Source organism: Typopeltis vanoorti, chromosome 3, assembly GCF_054136105.1.
Source record: "Typopeltis vanoorti isolate ZY-2024b chromosome 3, IOZ_Tvanoo_1.0, whole genome shotgun sequence".
In the NCBI taxonomy this organism is placed as follows: Eukaryota; Metazoa; Arthropoda; class Arachnida; order Uropygi; family Thelyphonidae; genus Typopeltis; species Typopeltis vanoorti.
In genome coordinates, this window is record NC_143551.1 from 36,187,355 (window position 1) to 36,205,929 (window position 18,575).

Genomic DNA, 18,575 nt, shown 5'->3' on the forward strand with positions numbered 1-18,575 from the left:
AGAATGACAACCCTTTCATCTCTGCAGGTCAGTGTCCTTCTCATTATTGCAGCAATCCTCTGTGTTACCTTCACTACCTTTGCAATATGTCCCCTAAATTTCAGGTTTCTATCAATCATCAACCCCAGATCTCTTGTCTCCCCTACTTCCTCCAGTTTAACTCATCCCATAGAGTGTGCAGCGTCCCATCGATGTGACCCAAACCTCAAGACCTTACATTTTGCTGCATTAAACTGACACCCCATTCATTTGCACATCTATCTAGCTTATTCAAATCCTCTTGCAGGGCTACCACATCTGCACTATTACTAATAATCCTTTCCAGCTTCGCATCATCCGCAAACAACTGAATATCCCCTTGCAATCCATGGACAATGTCATTGATATAAAGGTTAAACAATATAGGTCCCAGTACTGAGCTCTGTGGAACCCCACTTGTAACCTTCTGCCTCTTTGATATTGCTCCACCATACACAACTCTCTGATACCTATCGGACAGCCATTTCTGACTCCAGTTGACCAATCTGACATCCAGACCCATGTGCTGCAACTTGAATATCAGCTTATCATGTGGCACCCTGTCAAATGCCTTTGCTAAGCTAGGAAAATGGTAGTATATGTCTTTCCCTAATCTAATGCTCTTATAACTCTATTATAAGAGGCTAGCATATTGCTAAAACAAGAGCACCCCTTCACAAACCCATGTTGACTTTCATTGACCCTCATCTGCCCAATACTGCATACAGTCCCTCATTATTTCTCCAAGATCTTACTAACTACAGATGACACACAAACTGGCCTATAATTAGACACTTCCAGTTAGCTACTACCCTTATGCAATGGCACTATCTTACCTTCCTTCCATTCCATGGGCACCCTTTCCCGCAGCCAGACTTTCATTGAAAAGCAAGGTCAAAGGCACTGTCAGTTCCCTAGCACATTCTCTCAAAACTCATAGTGAAATACCATCCAATCCCACAGCTTTACTGACATCCAAAGTACTCAGTATTTGGAACACACTCTCCTCCTGCACATCTAAACCTCGAACCTGCCCTATCCCTCTAGTATTCAAATCGATTCCTCCAGGATGAAATACTCCACTAAAGTGGTCATTGAACAATTTCACTATGTCCTCTGCATCAGTCACTCTATTCCCATTTTTATCCACACAATGTTATTCTTCCACAGTCATTTCTCCTTCTACTGGTCACATAGCTAAAAAATTCCCTAGGATTTTCCTTGGATCTAAGGGCCAGTCTTTTCTCATATTCCAGTTTCACCTTCCTTACCATACTAGTCACTCTCCTAGTCTGTGTCTTATATTCTTCATGCATCTTCTCTTCACCTGTCTCCTTATATCTCTTCCATAGCCTCTTTTTCACATGCAGTTCCTGTTTAATATTGTTTGTCATCCACTTTACTCCAAATTGTGTCCTCTTCTTCACTCGTGGAATACAGCTTACCATTGCTGCTAACAAATATTCCTTCACAATTTCCCAAGCACTAATGATATCCTGGCCTTCCAATTCATCCCTCCATGAAACTTCTCCACGTTGACGTCTAAGACTATTATAATCACCTGCTTTATAATTCCACATACATTCCCGTCTCTTTGATACTCCTGCATATCTATTCATTTTCCAAGTCAAAACCATATAGTCACTCTCTCCAACTGGTGGGAGAGATGTCATCTCAGTTATTATCAACTCTTCTGATGCTATAACCAAATCCAAAACTCTTGAACCTCTTGTTCTCTCTTTTACATGTTGTCTAAGACATTTGTCCCTCAAGAATTCTAGAAATTCCATTCCCTTATTGCTACATGCATCTTCCTCTCCCCAATTTATACTGCTGTTGTTAAAATCTTCCATAACAATCATTCTTCTTGCACTTGCCATGCTCAATGTCTCAACATCTCCTGGTTCCCTTCTTCTGTGCTTCTTGGTCTATAGCAACACCCCACTAAATATTCTGTCTTGCCCACATCCACCTCACACCATATGCTTTCAAAATCATTAGTGTCCCAGTCTTCCAAAGCCTCCACTCTTAGAGGACATAGGTCGTCACTTATCATAAACAGTACTCCACCACCATGCTTTCCCTTCCCCTTCCTATCCTGCCGAAAAATGCTGTACCCAGCAACTTCTATTCCTGTTATTATATCCTCTTCTATCAACCACATCTCAGTGATCCCAATAATCTTTGGCCAGGCTGATGCTATCAGTGCCACCAATTCCTCTCCGTTATTCCCAATACTCCTGGCATTAGTATAAAGCATAAAGATGCCACTGTTTCTATACCCAGCATTATCCCCTCTAGACTCTACTGGGTTCAGCGTTACCTGATGTCGTCCCCCTTCCACAAGAGGCCACCTCTGCTACCGTCCACACTGGGACACACTGACTCATTCATAACAGCAATCTCTCTTTCTCTCTCCAGATGCCTACATCCTTCCTCATTCAAATGCAAGCGGTCTCTTGCATACAATTCCTCTCTGTTCTCAAATGCACTCCAAGCATTCACATATTCCAATCCTCTCTTCTGACACATTCTTGCTATTAAGCCATTCAATATCACCACTCTTCTGCTCAGCTCGTCACTATCATACCTAGGCAACACACACTATCTTTCCTCTGTGTGTCTTCTTTCGTACACCAAAGCAAGAATCTCATATCTCTCAAAATAATCTCATAAGTAACTATTCTTTGTCCAATTTTCTACTGGTTTGAGAGTTTTCAAAATCTATTACTTCATTTTTACCATTTCAATAATAGAAATGAGGTAATAATATTACTGTGTCTGTTGAGGCAGATACTTCTAAAACTGGATTATTTCTTTGCAGTGTAAGATGAATTTCATCAACTGGTGTGAGACTGCCACCCCACTTATTGGAGGCCTGAAGCGGCTTGAAAAAGTTCAATGTTTTGTCTCTAGAGCAGGATTTCCAGACCATGAAAAAATAAAAAATAAACTAAAACTACAAATATATATATATATATATATAAGCCTGTGTAGCTCAGTGGATGTGGCATTTGCAAGGCACGGCGCTTGACTGCACGAAGGAAGACTTAGTTTCGAGTCTAGTCGGTGACTAGAGGAAATTTTTCTAAGCCTTTTTTTCGACCGGTTCCAGAGTTAGTCGATTTCTGGCACGGGCAAGCGGGTTTTTCCTCCTGGAAACTCATGTTTTTCATCCCGTAACTCAAGAAAATCGACCGTAGAACCCTCATTATTTCAGACATTAAATATATTGTATTAGGGTTAGGGACCACCAGATGGCGGCACATTTGAGCCGTCTCTCTTCACTGTGTACTGCTTAATTAGTGATAGCCTTGGGCCATCTATCTCTGATTGGTACCAATGGAGACTGAACTGCCCACTCAGTCTCCAAAAGTTAGATAGGGCTAAATGGCCTCGCCTACTCCCCGTATACGGGAATAAAAAGGTGTTAGCTGATTTTTTTTTTTTATATAAAATTGAAAAAAAATGGGGGAAAAAATCCTTAGTCCACCCACAGTACAAATGCACTATAGGTATAGTAATAACCTTTCATGGGTAGTAACCACATAAAAAATAAAATAAAATAAAATAAAACACTTTCCCAGAAGTCACACTAAAGTGTCCCAAGCAGTAGCACAGCATACATCACAATGTGTGTGTTTCATTTTCATCCATTTCACTAATTAGAACAATTGCATGAAGAATATAAAGCTCAAGCTAAGAAAGTGGCCAATATAGTAAGTAAGGATAGTAAGGAGAGAAAAATTATAATATGAAAAGAGACTAGCACGATCCAAGGAGCTCTTTGTTACTGTGCCTAGTAGGAGAAATGATTGCAGACAAATGACCCTACTGGATGGAGCTAGTAGTTAGGTGACAATAAAGATGATGTGGTACATCTGTTTAGTGATCACTTTATTATAGTGTTTCATCCTCAAAGATGATTTTATTCCTAGAGAGATAAGGAGGGTTGAAGGAGCGGAAGCAAATGAAGAGGATGTATTCTAAACACTGAACACTCTACATATCTGTAGGGCTAGATGAGATTTCACTGTGTTTTAAGTAGTAAGGAACTGGCCATACCATTGACCTGGCTGTTTAATGAAAGTCTTGCAATGAGGAAAAGTTCTTAAGAAGTAGAAGGAGGGTAAGATAGCACCATTGCATAAGAATGATGATAGAAGGGAAGTATCAAATTATAGACTGGTTTTATTTCTCTTGTGGTCATTAAGATATTGAAAAAATTCATAAAAGCTCATATTCAGAACTGAGCAGATCAGGATACATAATTTTAAAAGGGCAGTATGGATTTATTAAGGGTGTTGTTTCATAGTAATCTGGGTGCTCTTTTATAATAAATAAGAGCTGTGGATGATGGGAAGTTAGACTGTCATTTTTCCGAAAATTGCAAAGGAAGGCTTTTGATAGGGTGCCACATGACATGATAAATTGGCTTTTCGATAGTTATCGGAGTTATGTAATGGGGATCAGTATGGGGTAGTAGGAAGATTACAAGTGGGTTTGGTAGGTTTCAGTACTGGGACCATTACTGATTAACCATTATATTGTTACTACATTACAGAGAGAGATATTTAATTGTCTGCAGATGATAGGAAGCTTGGGAAGGTTATTACTAATAGTACTGATGTTATGGCTCTTCAAGAGAATTTTAATAAGCTAGAAAGATGAGTAAATGATGGGGATGTCAGTTTAATACCGTTAAATGTATAGTGAAATTTGGGATCGGATACTCCTGGTAGAGCCATACTAGAAGAAATTGAGGAAGCAAGGTATCTTGAGATGATGGCAGATATAGCTTTCAAGTTTGGAGGACATATTGCAAAAGGCTGTGAAGACAACTGGATGATTGCTGCGGTGTTGAGGACATGACCAGCAGAATAAGGTATAAAGCATTGAACAGTTCATATCTAAATTATAACACTCAAAGCTGGTCAACAGATTATGAAGAAGATGAGATATTGTAGGGAGGATACAGAGGCAAATAACAAAAATAACATTAGTACTACAGAACACTGGTTATGAGAATAAACTGAGAGCATATAATCTGCAGTCTGATGGAAAAGAGATGAAGAGATGTGGTGATTAAGACATTTAAGCTGTTAAGAGATGTTTATCATATTTGCACCAGAAAGTATTTTCATGTAGCAGAATCAGGAGAAGGAACAAGAAAAGAGGCCATCCCAAAAGTTGTAAATAAGAGGGTAAGAAGTAAGCTTTTTTTTTGCACAGAAAGTTATAGGAGCATGGAATTAAATATTACATAACAGAATGGTGAGAGTACAGGCAGTGAATAAGGTTAAGAAGTGGTATTGTAGACCTATGTTGTCAAAGTGTAACCTCCTTCAATGAGTCATGATTCAATGAAATTCTGAATACAAGAAATTGAGCAGAATGGAGCATTAATGTTAACTTACCTGAGTATTTCTTTCTGAGTAAATCTTGTAGTTGTTTGTTATTATGTACAGCTTTATCTAACTTTTTCTGAAGACTACTAAGTGACTTGATGTGATCTTTAATTATCTCAGTAAGGCCATCATTATTTGAATGATAGTCCTGGAAAAAAATATATATACCGATTATTAAGACATAATTTGATGTTCCTACTAAACTAATAATTTTAAGAAAAAATTTAAAGTATAAAATTTAGAGCAAAATTTACTCTAATATCCCCTGAGTTAGTTTTGAAATACTGTATTAATATTTGATATAGCAATATTTGTACATATTTATTCATGTGCAATATTGAGAACTGCAACAGTCTGAACAAGGGATTGCTGCCACTGTGAAGAAAGATTACCACATGGAGATAGTTACATACTAGCAGTTGTCTGTTGAAGGAAGTTCATTTTACATTCTGTGGCTTGTAAGAGCTACTTGGAGGGCAAATTCCAACACAAACAGGTTAAAGCGATAGCATAGCATAGCATATGCAGAAGCAAAACAAAATTTACCCATACAATGGACACAAGATAACAGCTGTAGATTATCAGAATCCTTACTTTTAGTGTTGCACGGTAATCAGCATTCATTTTCGAAATTATGGACTTTACAACCATGTTATAAATAACTATTTTAATTTCTCGACGTTTCAACCTTCATATTAAGGTCATCATCTGGAGTATATACAAATATACAAGGACAAGCTGAGTTACATTTCACATAGTATGCTAAAGAGACAATGATTTGATCAATGGTTATTCTACTGGCATGACCTCTAGTGAAAATATAATATAAAAAAAACTATATGTATATATTATTATTATTATTATTATTATTATTATTATTCAGGCCTCCAAGGAGTCAAAAGACTATTCGAGGGAGGTCCTTCCTAAGACATAAAGTCTGTCAAGACTCATCGAGGGGAGGTCCCCCCCCTGAGAAACACAAAGTCTATCATACCACTCATTAAACTCACTGACCGTTCTCGCTCCCACCACTCCATCAGGCAATGCATTCCACAGCTCAACCACCCTCCACACAAAGAAACCACTCCTTACCCTCTTGCTCACAGTTTCCTTTCGTAACTTCCAGGGATGGCCTCTTGTCATCACTCCTTCCCGCTGATCAACCAAGCGAAAGAACTCCCCAATGTCAACCCTGTAACCACCTCTCAACAGTTTAAAAGTCTCAATCATATCACCTCTCCTTCTTCTATCCACCAAACTCTGCAGTCCACATTCTCTCAGCCGATCCTCATAACTATCCTTGTACAGTCCTAAAACCATCTTTGTCATCCGTCTTTGTATCCTTTCCACAGTTAATTTATCCCCTTCAAATCCTGGGGACCAAATCTGAGAACAATAGTCCAAGTGTGGTCTGATCAGAGACTTATACAACGGAATGATAACCCTCTTATCTCTGCAGGTCAGTGTCCTTCTCATAATAGCAGCAATCCTCTGTGTTACCTTCACCACCTTTGCAATATGTCCCCTAAACTTCAGGTTTCTATCAATCATCAACCCCAGATCTCTTGTCTCCCCTACTTCCTCCAGTATAACTCCTCCCATAGAGTATGCAGCATCCCATCGATGTTTCCCAAACCTCAAGACCTTACATTTTGCTGCATTAAACTGATACCTCCATTCATTTGCCCATCTATCTAGCTTATTTAAATCCTCTTGCAGGGCTACCACATCTGCACTATTACTAATAATCCTTCCCAGCTTCGCATCATCCGCAAACAACTGAATATCCCCCTGCAATCCACTGGCTATGTCATTGATATAAAGGTTAAACAATATAGGTCCTAGTACTGAGCTCTGTGGGACCCCACTTGTAACCCTCTTCCTCCTGGAAACTGCTCCACCATACACAACTCTCTGATACCTATCAGACAGCCAATCCTGAATCCAGTTGACCAATCTGACATCCAGACCCATGTGCTGCAACTTAAATATCAGCTTATCATGTGGCACCCTGTCAAATGCCTTCGCCAAGTCTAAGAAAATTGCAGTATATGCCTTTCCCTCATCTAATGTTCTTGTAACATTATTAAAAAAGGCTAGCATATTGCTAAAACAAGAGCGTCCTTTCACAAATCCATGTTGATTCTCACAGATAACATTACCCTCATCTGCCCAATGCTGTACACGGTCCCTCACTACTTTCTCCAAGATCTTAACAACTACTGATGACACACAGACTGGCCTATAATTAGACACTTCCAGTCTGTTACCACCCTTATGCAATGGCACTATCTTACCTTCCTTCCATTCCCTGGGCACCTTTGCCAAAGCCAGACTTTCATTGAAAAGCCACGTTAAAGGTACTGTCAATTCCCTAGCACATTCTCTCAAAACTCGTGGCGAAATACCATCCAGTCCAACAGCTTTACTGACATCCAGAGTACTCGGTATCTGAAACACACTCTCCTCCTGTACCTCCAGACCTCGTACCAGTCCTATCCCTCTAGCATTAAAACTGACTCCTCTAGGATGAAATACTGCAATAAAGTGTTCATTGAACAATTCCACTATGTCCTCTGCATCAGTCACTCTATTCCCATTTTTATCCCACAATATCATTCTTCCACAGTCATTTCTTCTCCTACTGGCCACATAGCTAAAAAATTCCCTAGGATTTTCTTTGGATCTTAGGGCCAATCTCTTCTCATATTCCAGTTTCGCTTTCCTTACCACACTAGGCACGCTTCTAGCCTGTGTCTTATATTCCTCATGCATCTCTTCACCTGTCTCCTTATATCTCTTCCATAGCCTCTTTTTCGCATGCAATTCCCGTTTAATATTGTTTGTCATCCACTTTACTCCAAATTGCGTCCTCTTCTTCACTCGTGGTATACAACTTACCATTGCTGATAACAAATATTCTTTCACAATTTCCCACGCACTGGTGATATCCCGGCCTTCCAATTCCTCCCTCCATGAAACTTCCCGAAGTTGACGTCTAAGACTATTATAATCACCTGCCTTATAATTCCACATAAGTTCCCGTCTCTTTGATACTCCTGCATGTCTATTCATTTTCCAAGTCAAAACCATATGGTCACTCTCTCCAGCTGGTGGGAGAGACGTCAACTCAGTGATTATCAACTCTTCTGATGCTATAACCAAATCCAAAATTTTTGAACATCTTGTTCCCTCTGTTACATGTTGCCTAAGACATTTGTCCCTCAAGAATTCTAGAAATTCCATTCCCCTATTGCTACATGCATCTTCCTCTCTCCAGTTTATACTACTGAAGTTAAAATCTCCCATAACAATCATTCTTCTTGCACTTGCCAAACTTAGCTGTCTAAACATCTCCTGGGCCCCATCCTCTGTGCTCCTGGGTCTGTAGCAATACCCCACTAAATATCCTGTCTTGCCTACCTCTACCTCACACCATACGCTCTCAAAATCATTTGTCTCACTTCCTTCCAAATTCTCCACTCTTAGAGAACATAGGTCATCACTTATCATACGCAGCACCCCACTACCACGCTTTCCCCTCCTATCCTGACGAAAAATGCTATACCCAGTGACTTCTATTCCTGTTGTTATATCCCCTTCTGTCAACCACGTCTCAGTGATCGCAATAATTTTTGGCCAGGCTGATACGATCTGTGGCTCCAATTCCTCTCCCTTATTCGGATACTCCTGGCATTAGTATACAGCATATAAATGCCATTGTTTCTATACCCAGCATTATCCCTTCTAGACTCCACTGGGCTCAGTGTTACCTGACATTGTCTCCCTTCTCCCAAGTATCCATTCCCACAAGGGGCCACCCCTGCTATCATCCTCCCTGGGACACACTGACTCATTCAGAACAGCAATCTCTCCAGATGCCTACGTCCTTCCTCATTCAAATGTAAATGGTCTCTCGCATACAACTCCTCTCTTTCCTCAAACGCACTCCAAGCATCCACATATACCAGTCCTCTCTTGTCACACATTCTCGCTATTATGCCATTCAATATCACCGCTCTTCTACTCAGCTCATCATTATCATACCTAGGCAACACGCACACTATTTTTCCTCTCTCTCTGTCTTCTTCCATACAGTCTCAAGCAAAAATCTCATATCTCTCGCTGCCCGACTTATATTACCACTCAAGTCATTCGTTCCTACCATCACAATCATCTCATCCACCCTTTCACCTCTCTTAATTGCCATGGCCACCCTTTCTATTGTTCCTCCTGGCAAACACTCCTCACGCATCCTATCTTGAACACCACGAATCATTGAGTCACCATACATTATACCTCTTACCATTCCCTCGCTCCTATTGTTTCCATTCTCTCCTCTTCTTTCATTCCCATACCTCTCTCTTCTACTGTTTCCATTCTCTCCTCTTCTAGCACTCCCATACATCTCTCTCATTCCCTCTCTCCTACTGTTTCCATTTTCTCCACTTCTAGCACTTCCATATCCCTCTCTCATTCTGTCTCTCCTACTACTGTTTCCATCCGCTCGTCTTCTAGCATTACCATACCTCTCTCTCACTCCATCTCTCCTACCGTTTCCATTCTCTCCTCTTCTAGCACTTCCATATCTCTCTCTCATTCTGTCTCTCCTACTGTTTCCATCCTCTCCTCTTCTAGCACCCCCATACCTCTCACTCATACTCCCTAAATTCTCTCTCTCTCCTACTCTGATTCGCCTTGCATTTATCTCTTCCATTCTCCTAATCTTATCTTTCATACTTCTGCTCTCATTCACAAGGCATTCCACCTCCTCTTTCAACTTATCTATCTCCCTCTGCAGGTCAGTCACTCTTAATCTAAATTCACTCTCCCAAACAAAACCATCTCCTAAACTTCCACAGTCACTCACACCTTCCACACTATCAACTTTTATTATTTTCTCATTCTCTCCTATCATACTACTTGTTTTCCTACATTCATTCCCCGTTCCTGGAGCAACAAAGTCGGATATCGATATATCTAATGTACTTATTTCCTCCAACTGCCTGCATTTTGCGCACATACGCTCTCCACTCTCTTTAACAAGCCACATATGTAATTCCCGAGACGCATACATGCCGCAAGTACTGCATGCCACAAAGTCCCTTATGATATTGCTAATAATTGAGTTCTTAAATGGCGGAGGACTTGGCATTACGCCACTTGCGACTGCTGCTGAATCCACCATCATTCCTTACTGCCGAGTAGCGTAATCTTTAATAATTATTCAATTAATAAATAAGAGGAAAAAAAAGTACAAACATCAGAACATTTAAGTACTAAATATAATTAAATAAAATGAAATATAACTAAATACAGCAACATAGCTTCGTTTTGTCTTCCACCGTTACGCGTTCGATTCCGACGGTACCAAAATATATTATATCGCGACAGCAACTAACTTCCAAAAAACAACCACTGAAGTACACTCGTATTCAGAGAAACAATTTAGCACTCAAAAACGTAGAAAAACGGGGAAAAAAAGTGGACAATTCACCGATTAAAAATCACTTTCTTCTGCACAGCTCAAATTCACCGCAACGTGCTACTTTAATATATATAATATTAAAAAAACAGATAAAATGAATTAATTATTTAGAAACTACATCAAAGCTAAATTCTATTTAAGATGACATGGGAGAAACATTCTTTCATATAGATAGTTTTCTTATAGTAACAATGATGTCCTATTTTTAACATGACAATTGTTATATTAGATTTACGATTCTGGATTATCTACAGTCCTGTTTATAGCTAGCTCTTAGGGAGAAAGGTTCCATGGGTAGAATATGTGCCTTCCATATGCTTGGGATTTTCAGACCATCATTATTATTCAGATTAGGGTGGCTGATAACAATCTCATAGACTTTCTTAAATTTACGTTCATACCATGTTTTGGTGTGATGTAAAGAACTGGTGCTTTACCAGTCAGTTCTATGTAAAGTGTTCATGGCATGATCAGAAAGGCAAGCCTCACCATAGTTATCATATTTAATGTGTCGTTTATGTTCTTTTTGTCTGATAGGAATTGTGCATCTTGTTTCCTTTCTTTTAGTGTTGCACGGTGATCAGCATTCATTTTAGAAATTATGGACTTTACAACCATGTTATAAATAACTATTTTAATTTCCCGACGTTTCAAACTTCATATTAAAGTCATCATCTGGAGTATAAGTAATAATAATAATAATAATAATAATAATAATATACAAATATACAAGGACAAGCTGAGTTACATTTCACCCAGCAGGCTAAAGAAACAATGATTTGATCACCGGTTATTCTACTGATTAAAAATTAATTAAATATTTAGAAACTACATCAAAGCTAAATTCTATTTAAGATGACATGGGAGAAACATTCTTTCATATAGATAGTTTTCTTATAGTAACAATGATGTCCTATTTTTAACATGACAATTGTTATATTAGATTTACGATTCTGGCTTATCTACAGTCCTGTTTATAGCTAGCTGTTAGGGAGAAAGGTTCCATGGGTAGAATATGTGCCTTCCATATGCTTGGGATTTAAGGCCATCATTATTGTTCAGATTGGGGTGGTTGATAAGAATCTCACAGGCCTCCTTAAATTTGCCATGGCAGTTATTCTGGTTATTCTACTGGTCATGCCAGTAGAATCACCGGTGATCAAATTTGTTTCTTTAGCTTACTGTGTGAAATGTAACTCAGCTTGTCCTTGTATATTTGTATATACTCCAGATGATGACCTTAATATGAAGGTCGAAATGTCAAGAAATTAAAATAGTTATTTATAACATGGTTGTAAAGTCCATAATTTCTAAAATGCATCCTGTTTCCCCTATACATGGTAGATTACAGGTGCAATAAATATGGTATACTCCAGGGTGGGCCAGCGGAGGGAGTAGGTCTTTGGATGAGTTGAGTAAGCTTTTAATTTTGCAGGAGGTTTAAAGGTGGCTTTGAGGTTATATTTCTATAGTATTCTGTTTATTTTAACTGAAAGTCCCTTTAATGTAAGGAATCGTTATAGTTTTATTCTAGTCTGGTTTATCTTTGTTTTTTATTGAGGTCTTGTAGAGAATTTTGTTAATAGCGTTTTGGCTGTAACCATTTTTTAGAAAAGTATTGCTGATAACTTCAAATTCGTCTTTAAGCACTTGTTCATTGGAGCCCTATTTTTGAGAGTATTAATAACACCTAGTTTTTGTGTTGGGTGGTGGTAGGAGTTTATGTGTATATATTGGCCACTATGTGTCGATTTCCGGTAAACAGTGAAGGAAAGACTGCCGGAAGGAAGATGTGTGACAAGTGTATCTAGAAACGGAAGTGTGTTCTGCTTTTCAATCTCAATTGTGAACTGCATGCGTTTGTGTTGTTTGTTTAGGTGGCTAAGGAAAGTGTCTAGTGTCTGGCAGCAATGGGGGCAGATCACGAAAATATCATCAACATGCCTAAGTCAGATTTTGGGTTTTATAGGAGAGGAATCTAAAGCATGTTGCTCAAAATGTTCCATATAAAAGTTAGAAATGGGGGGGGGGGATAAACCCATGGCTGTGCCTTCTTTTTGTAGGTAGAAAGCGTTTTGCCATACAAAATAACCAGAACATAATACATGCGCAAAGAGCGCCGTGATATCTGGAGGGAATTTTTCCTATAAAAGAAGGATTGTATCATTGATTGGGACATTCGTAAAGAGGGCAGAGATGTCAAAACTGAATAATAAATCATCTTTTTCTAATGTAATGTCTTTGATTATGTTTGGAAATGACCTACCAACTCCTTGAGTGTTGACGCTAATTTCTCGGGTAGGTGATAATTCGGGCTGTCTATACCTTTGACTATCGGCCGAAGTGGTGTGTTTTGTTTGTGTATCTTTGGTAGACCATAAATTCTCGGAGAGCGAGCGTAATGAGAAAGTAATTTTTTGACTGTATCTTTGGGCCATGTAGTAACTGATTTAAGTAGCTTCTCTGTTTTCTTTTTTATTCTATTGGTAGGGTCATAGTTAACAAGTTGATATGTATTGTTGTCCAAGACTAGCAGATTCATTTTTTTTTAAATATGTGGTTGGTTTAGAATAATGGTGGCATTGCCTTTATTAGCTCTAGTTTTTATGATGTCCAGATTTGATTTTAGTAATTTCACTGCTGTTAATTCGTGTTTCATTAAGTTGCTTGTTGTTGTTTTCTTATAATTTACATTTAAAATGTTGGCAGTTTCTAAACGTATTTTATCTGCTATGGTAGTTGAGATGAATCTTAAGCCTGTTTTATAAATCATATCCAGTTTGTTCATTGATCTGGGTGCTACGGCAAAATTTAAACCTTTCATGAGTAGCAAGAGTTCATCTTTGTTTAAGGTGTGGTTGGATAGGTTGACTATGTTACTTTTGCCTGACACCGATTGGTGGCTCCTGCTATTTCTCGCTTCTGGTTGGTTGCTAATGTTCACTGCAGAGAAGTTCAAAAATGTCTGTTGGTTTTGTTGATCTTTTAGTCTATGAAATTTGGATATGAGATTTTCTTTCTTAGTTTGAAGGATATGGTTTGCTGAGTTGTCCGTAATCTTCTCGAGGATAGCCCAAATATCTGCGTTCAAGTAACTCGAAAGTTCAGATTTTAAATTTTGTACCTGATTTTGAGTAAAGGCCAAGTTTTTTCTAGTCGCCTGGATCTGTTCTCTGAGTAACACTTTCTCCATACAGTGGTATATTTGTTGCGCCTCTGTTTAGGTAAATTTTCTCTTTAGTTCGATGCAATTCAGAACGATATTGCTTTCCCTACAACGTTTTAAAAATGCCAGTCAATTGATCAAACCAGTAACATGAATCTTCAACTTACCATATTGATTGCATCCCTTGTAGGTCGAATCTCCATGAATTATCAGAATCCTTTCTTTTAGTGTTGCACAGTGATCAGCATTCATTTTAGAAATTATGAACTTTACAATGGAAAAGCACCAGTTGTTTACATCATACCAAAACATGGTATGGATGTCAATTTAAGGAAGCCTGTGAGATTCTTATCAACCAACCTAATCTGAACAATAATGATGATTTGAAAATCCCAAGCATATAGAAGGCACATATTCTACCCACGGAACCTTTCTCCCTAAGAGTTAACTATAAACAGGACTGTAGATAATCCAGAATCTTAAATCTAATATAACAATTCTCATGTTAAACTAGGACATCCTTGTTACTGTAAGAAAACTATCTATATGAAAGAATGTTTCTCTTATGTTATCTTAAATAGAATTTAGCTTCTAAATAATTAATTTTATCTGTTTTTTTTAATATTATACAGGGTGTTCGGGATAAATTTGACAGTTTCGTAAGGAAAAAGAAAATCTTCTTTGTATCTATTAAATTTAATGAATTGACAAAAAAACATTACAGGCAGAGTTAATTACAATACTATCAACAAGATTTACTCAAAATAACCACCATTAGCATCGATCACAGCTTCAATTCTGCTTCGGAACCTCGAACAAGCTGTTGCTACAGTCTCCCTGGGAAGGGCCGCAAAAACTGTTTTAATTTTATCCATTAACTGGGCTTTTGTATTACTGGAAGTGCGATTGGTGTCTTTTTCAACTGCGCCCCATACAAAATAATCCATGGGGTTAAGGTCTGGGGAGTTTGGAGACCAAACATTTGGACTGGTGAAGTCGTAGAAATTTTCAGACAACCATTTTTGACTTTTCCCAGAGGTGTGGCAAGGGGCCGAATCCTGCAGCCATACATACGGCCTACCATTGGCTACCCTTGTTATCCAGGGCTTGACTACAGTTAGCAACTCCACGAACAAAGCCCGAATTCCAATGCCAGGGTTCTTCAACACCTGTTCCTGCAGATTTGCGAGGAATTCTGCTGTACGAACGCAATCAGATCGTCTGCTAGGGATCTTTCTTCTTGCTACATCCTCGTAGTCACCATTGCAAGTCTCTAGTTCATGCCTGATTGTTTTTACTGTATTCAGGGAGCATTGGGCAGCAGTCGTAATATCCTTATTTTGATGGCGGGCACGAATCATCATGATACAAGTTATTCTCTTCCATGATTCAGGTGGGTTCCAGCTATCCATCCTTTCTGACATCTTGTATATGAATGAAGAAGGGTCCAAACTTTTAAATGAAGAGAAGTGTGTGTTAATACATGTAACGTACGGAAAAATATAATTAATTATAAATATGTCAAATTTATCCCGAACACCCTGTATATACATATCATTTTTTTATATTATATTTTCACTAGAAGTCATGCCAGTAGAATAACCATTGATAAAATCATTGTCTCTTTAGCATACTGTGTGAAATGTAACTCAGCTTGTCCTTGTATATTTGTATATACTCCAGATGATGACCTTCATATGAAGGTCGAAATGTAAAGAAATTAAAATAATTATTTATAACATGATTGTAAAGTCCATAATTTCTAAAATGTATAACAGTATAAATTGGAAACAAGCTAGTTAAAATTTGATTTTAATGTAGAAACAGGAGATGACTTGAAATATTTTACTATGAAAACTTTTCAAGAACCTCATGAGAGAAAAATTATAAAATTTTAGTGATTGAGAAGATTTCATCTGATAACAGCAAGGACATTCTTGAGATTATTAAGACATCAAGAGCAATCATCATCATTTAACAATATTGAAAATTAAACTTGCTAAAAAAAAGTAAAGAAATGTCATATGGAACTGAATACAATATGCACTTGATTTATACTGGAATTAAATTCCTGTAGATGTCAGTATATATCAAATTGGTGTAAATGAAACTCAAATTCCCATGTGGGGACACCTGTAATCCCCATCGGGCGTGTCCCATGGTGGCGAATCGGGGAATGCTCGTCATAGTTTACTATGAAGGGTAGGAGGGAAATAAAATACCTCCCGCGGACCAACAGGATAGCACTTCCCTCATAGGCCAGTCTGGGGGGCTCGAAGGCGGCAGCCCCACCACCAGACTTGGGTGCTGAAGGCTAATCTCTTGCACACCTTAAAATTTCACCCATTAAAAGAAATAACACAGAGATAGCCGAACTGCCTAAATGGTTAATGACAAAGCGAGGAAAAAGGTATACATGAGATACGGAACATGGAACATTAAAAGTCTACATGGAAAAGAAAATGAATTAATAGATTAATTTAAAAATTCAAGATTGGATCTGCTAGCAGTCACAGAAACAAAAAAGAAAGGTCGAGGTTGCCAGAAAATGAAAGATGGGTATATACTTTTCTATTCAGGGGTAAACCCAAGGAATGGGGAAAACAAGGGGTAGCTTGCATAATTAAACCAGATCTCAAAGAATATATTACTAAATGGCAACTAATAAATGAAAGGTTGTTGACAATCACTATAGATTTTAAATCAGACAGCCAAGTATTCACTACAGTGAATACTTGGCTGTCTGATTGTAATTGTAATCATATGTAATTGTTGCATATGGCCCAAACGATAATGCTAATAAAGAAATTAAAGATGAATTCTTTGAACTCTTACAAAAAACAATTTAAAAAGTTCAAGAGCATATCATACTACTAGGAGACCTTAATGGCTGGGTAGGGAATCAAGTAGATGAAGAAACGAAACAAGTGTTGGGATCACAAGGAGAAATAACCCGGAAGAATAATGGAGAAAGAATAATAAATCTTTGCCTTACAAATAATTTAGTAATAGCAAATACTATGTTCAAGCATAAAGAAATCCATAAGTTTACCTGGGAAAGAGCCCAATAGAAACGAAAAATCTATAATCGACTATGCCATCATAGTCGATTATAGATATTGTACTGGAAGTATACAAAAAATGCAAGAGTCTACAGAGGTCCTGAAATAGGCAGTGACCACCACTTATTAGTATTGGAAACAATCCATAAAATAAAAGTTTAAAATCTAAAAAATTAAAATTTAAAAATTAGAAAAAGTAGCAAGGAAATAAATGTTAAGATAAAGAACTACAAACTAAAGAAAGAAGAAACAGCCATTGAGTATAAAAGTAAAATAGAAGAGAAGATGAAAGAAGTAGAAAAAGAGATATATGAAGACCAAGATGTAGACAATCTATGGTACAGGTTCAAAACACTTCTTCTAGAAACAGGCAAAGAAATTTGTGGTGTATCATTAAATAATAAACAGAAGAAACATAAAACACCCTGGTGGACTGAAGAACTAAAAGAAGAAATTAAAAAGAAAAAGCAATTATGGAAGAGATATATAACATTAAATCTGCAGGTTGATAGAGAACTATACAACAACCAAAGAAATAAAGTTAAAACCTTAGTGAAAGAAGAGAAAAGAAAATGCTGGGAAGACTTCGGACATACTTTAGAACAAAATTTTAAAGGAAACCAAAAACTTTTCTATAATGTTTTAAGAAGAATGAGGTCAGAGAAAGAATGCCCCATAAATCAAAAATAAGGATGGAAAGTTACTCACAAATTCCAAAGACATCATGGAAAGATGGAAACAGTACTTTCAAGAATTATTGGAAGATGCAGGACACGGAAAAAATAGAACCCTAAGAGCAAGACATACAAGCAAAATAGAAGATCAGAGTGAAGAAATTCATGCAAATGAACTGTTAGCAGCAATAAATAAAATAAAACTGGGCAAATCAGCAAGCCATGACCAAATAATACCAGAAATGGTAAAGAATTTAGGAACGAAAGCTATAAAATTTCTTTTACACCTATTCAATGTTGTATGGAAAAAGAAAATTATTCCCAAAGACTAGGAAGTAGCTATAATAATTCCTATATTTAAGAAAGGAGACATCCGCAAATGTGAAAACCATAGAGGAATTTCGCTTTTAAGCATTCCAGGAAAATTATATACCCATATTTTAAAAGTGAGGCTTAGGAATCAAATAGAGGATGCACTGGATGAAATGCAATATGGCTTTCGAAAAAATAGAAGCACGCAGGATCTTATCATCAGTCTTCGACAAATATCAGAGAAAACATTAGAATATGGAAAAGAACTACATTCATGTTTTATAAATTTTGAAAAGGCCTTTGACCAAGTTCCCAGACACTTAATATGGCAAACATTAAAGAAAAACAAGTTACAAGATAACTTAATAGCAGCCATACAAAGCCTCTACAAAAGTAATAGAAATTATGTAAGAACTTGTAATAATAGATCAAAAGAATTTGAAACAA

The 18,575-nt window shown here is 37.6% G+C and overlaps 1 protein-coding gene across 2 annotated transcripts in view; it reads right to left on the minus strand.

The window, feature by feature from the left end:
- Window positions 1-18,575, minus strand: part of LOC150108046 (uncharacterized) — a 342,334-nt gene that overhangs the window by 95,753 nt on the left and 228,006 nt on the right. For both annotated transcript variants that reach the window (XM_090390587.1, XM_090390586.1), the window contains exon 17: window positions 5,436-5,574. In XM_090390587.1, coding sequence (XP_090246713.1) covers window positions 5,436-5,574 — 139 coding nt within the window. The remainder of the gene's footprint in view (window positions 1-5,435; window positions 5,575-18,575) is intronic.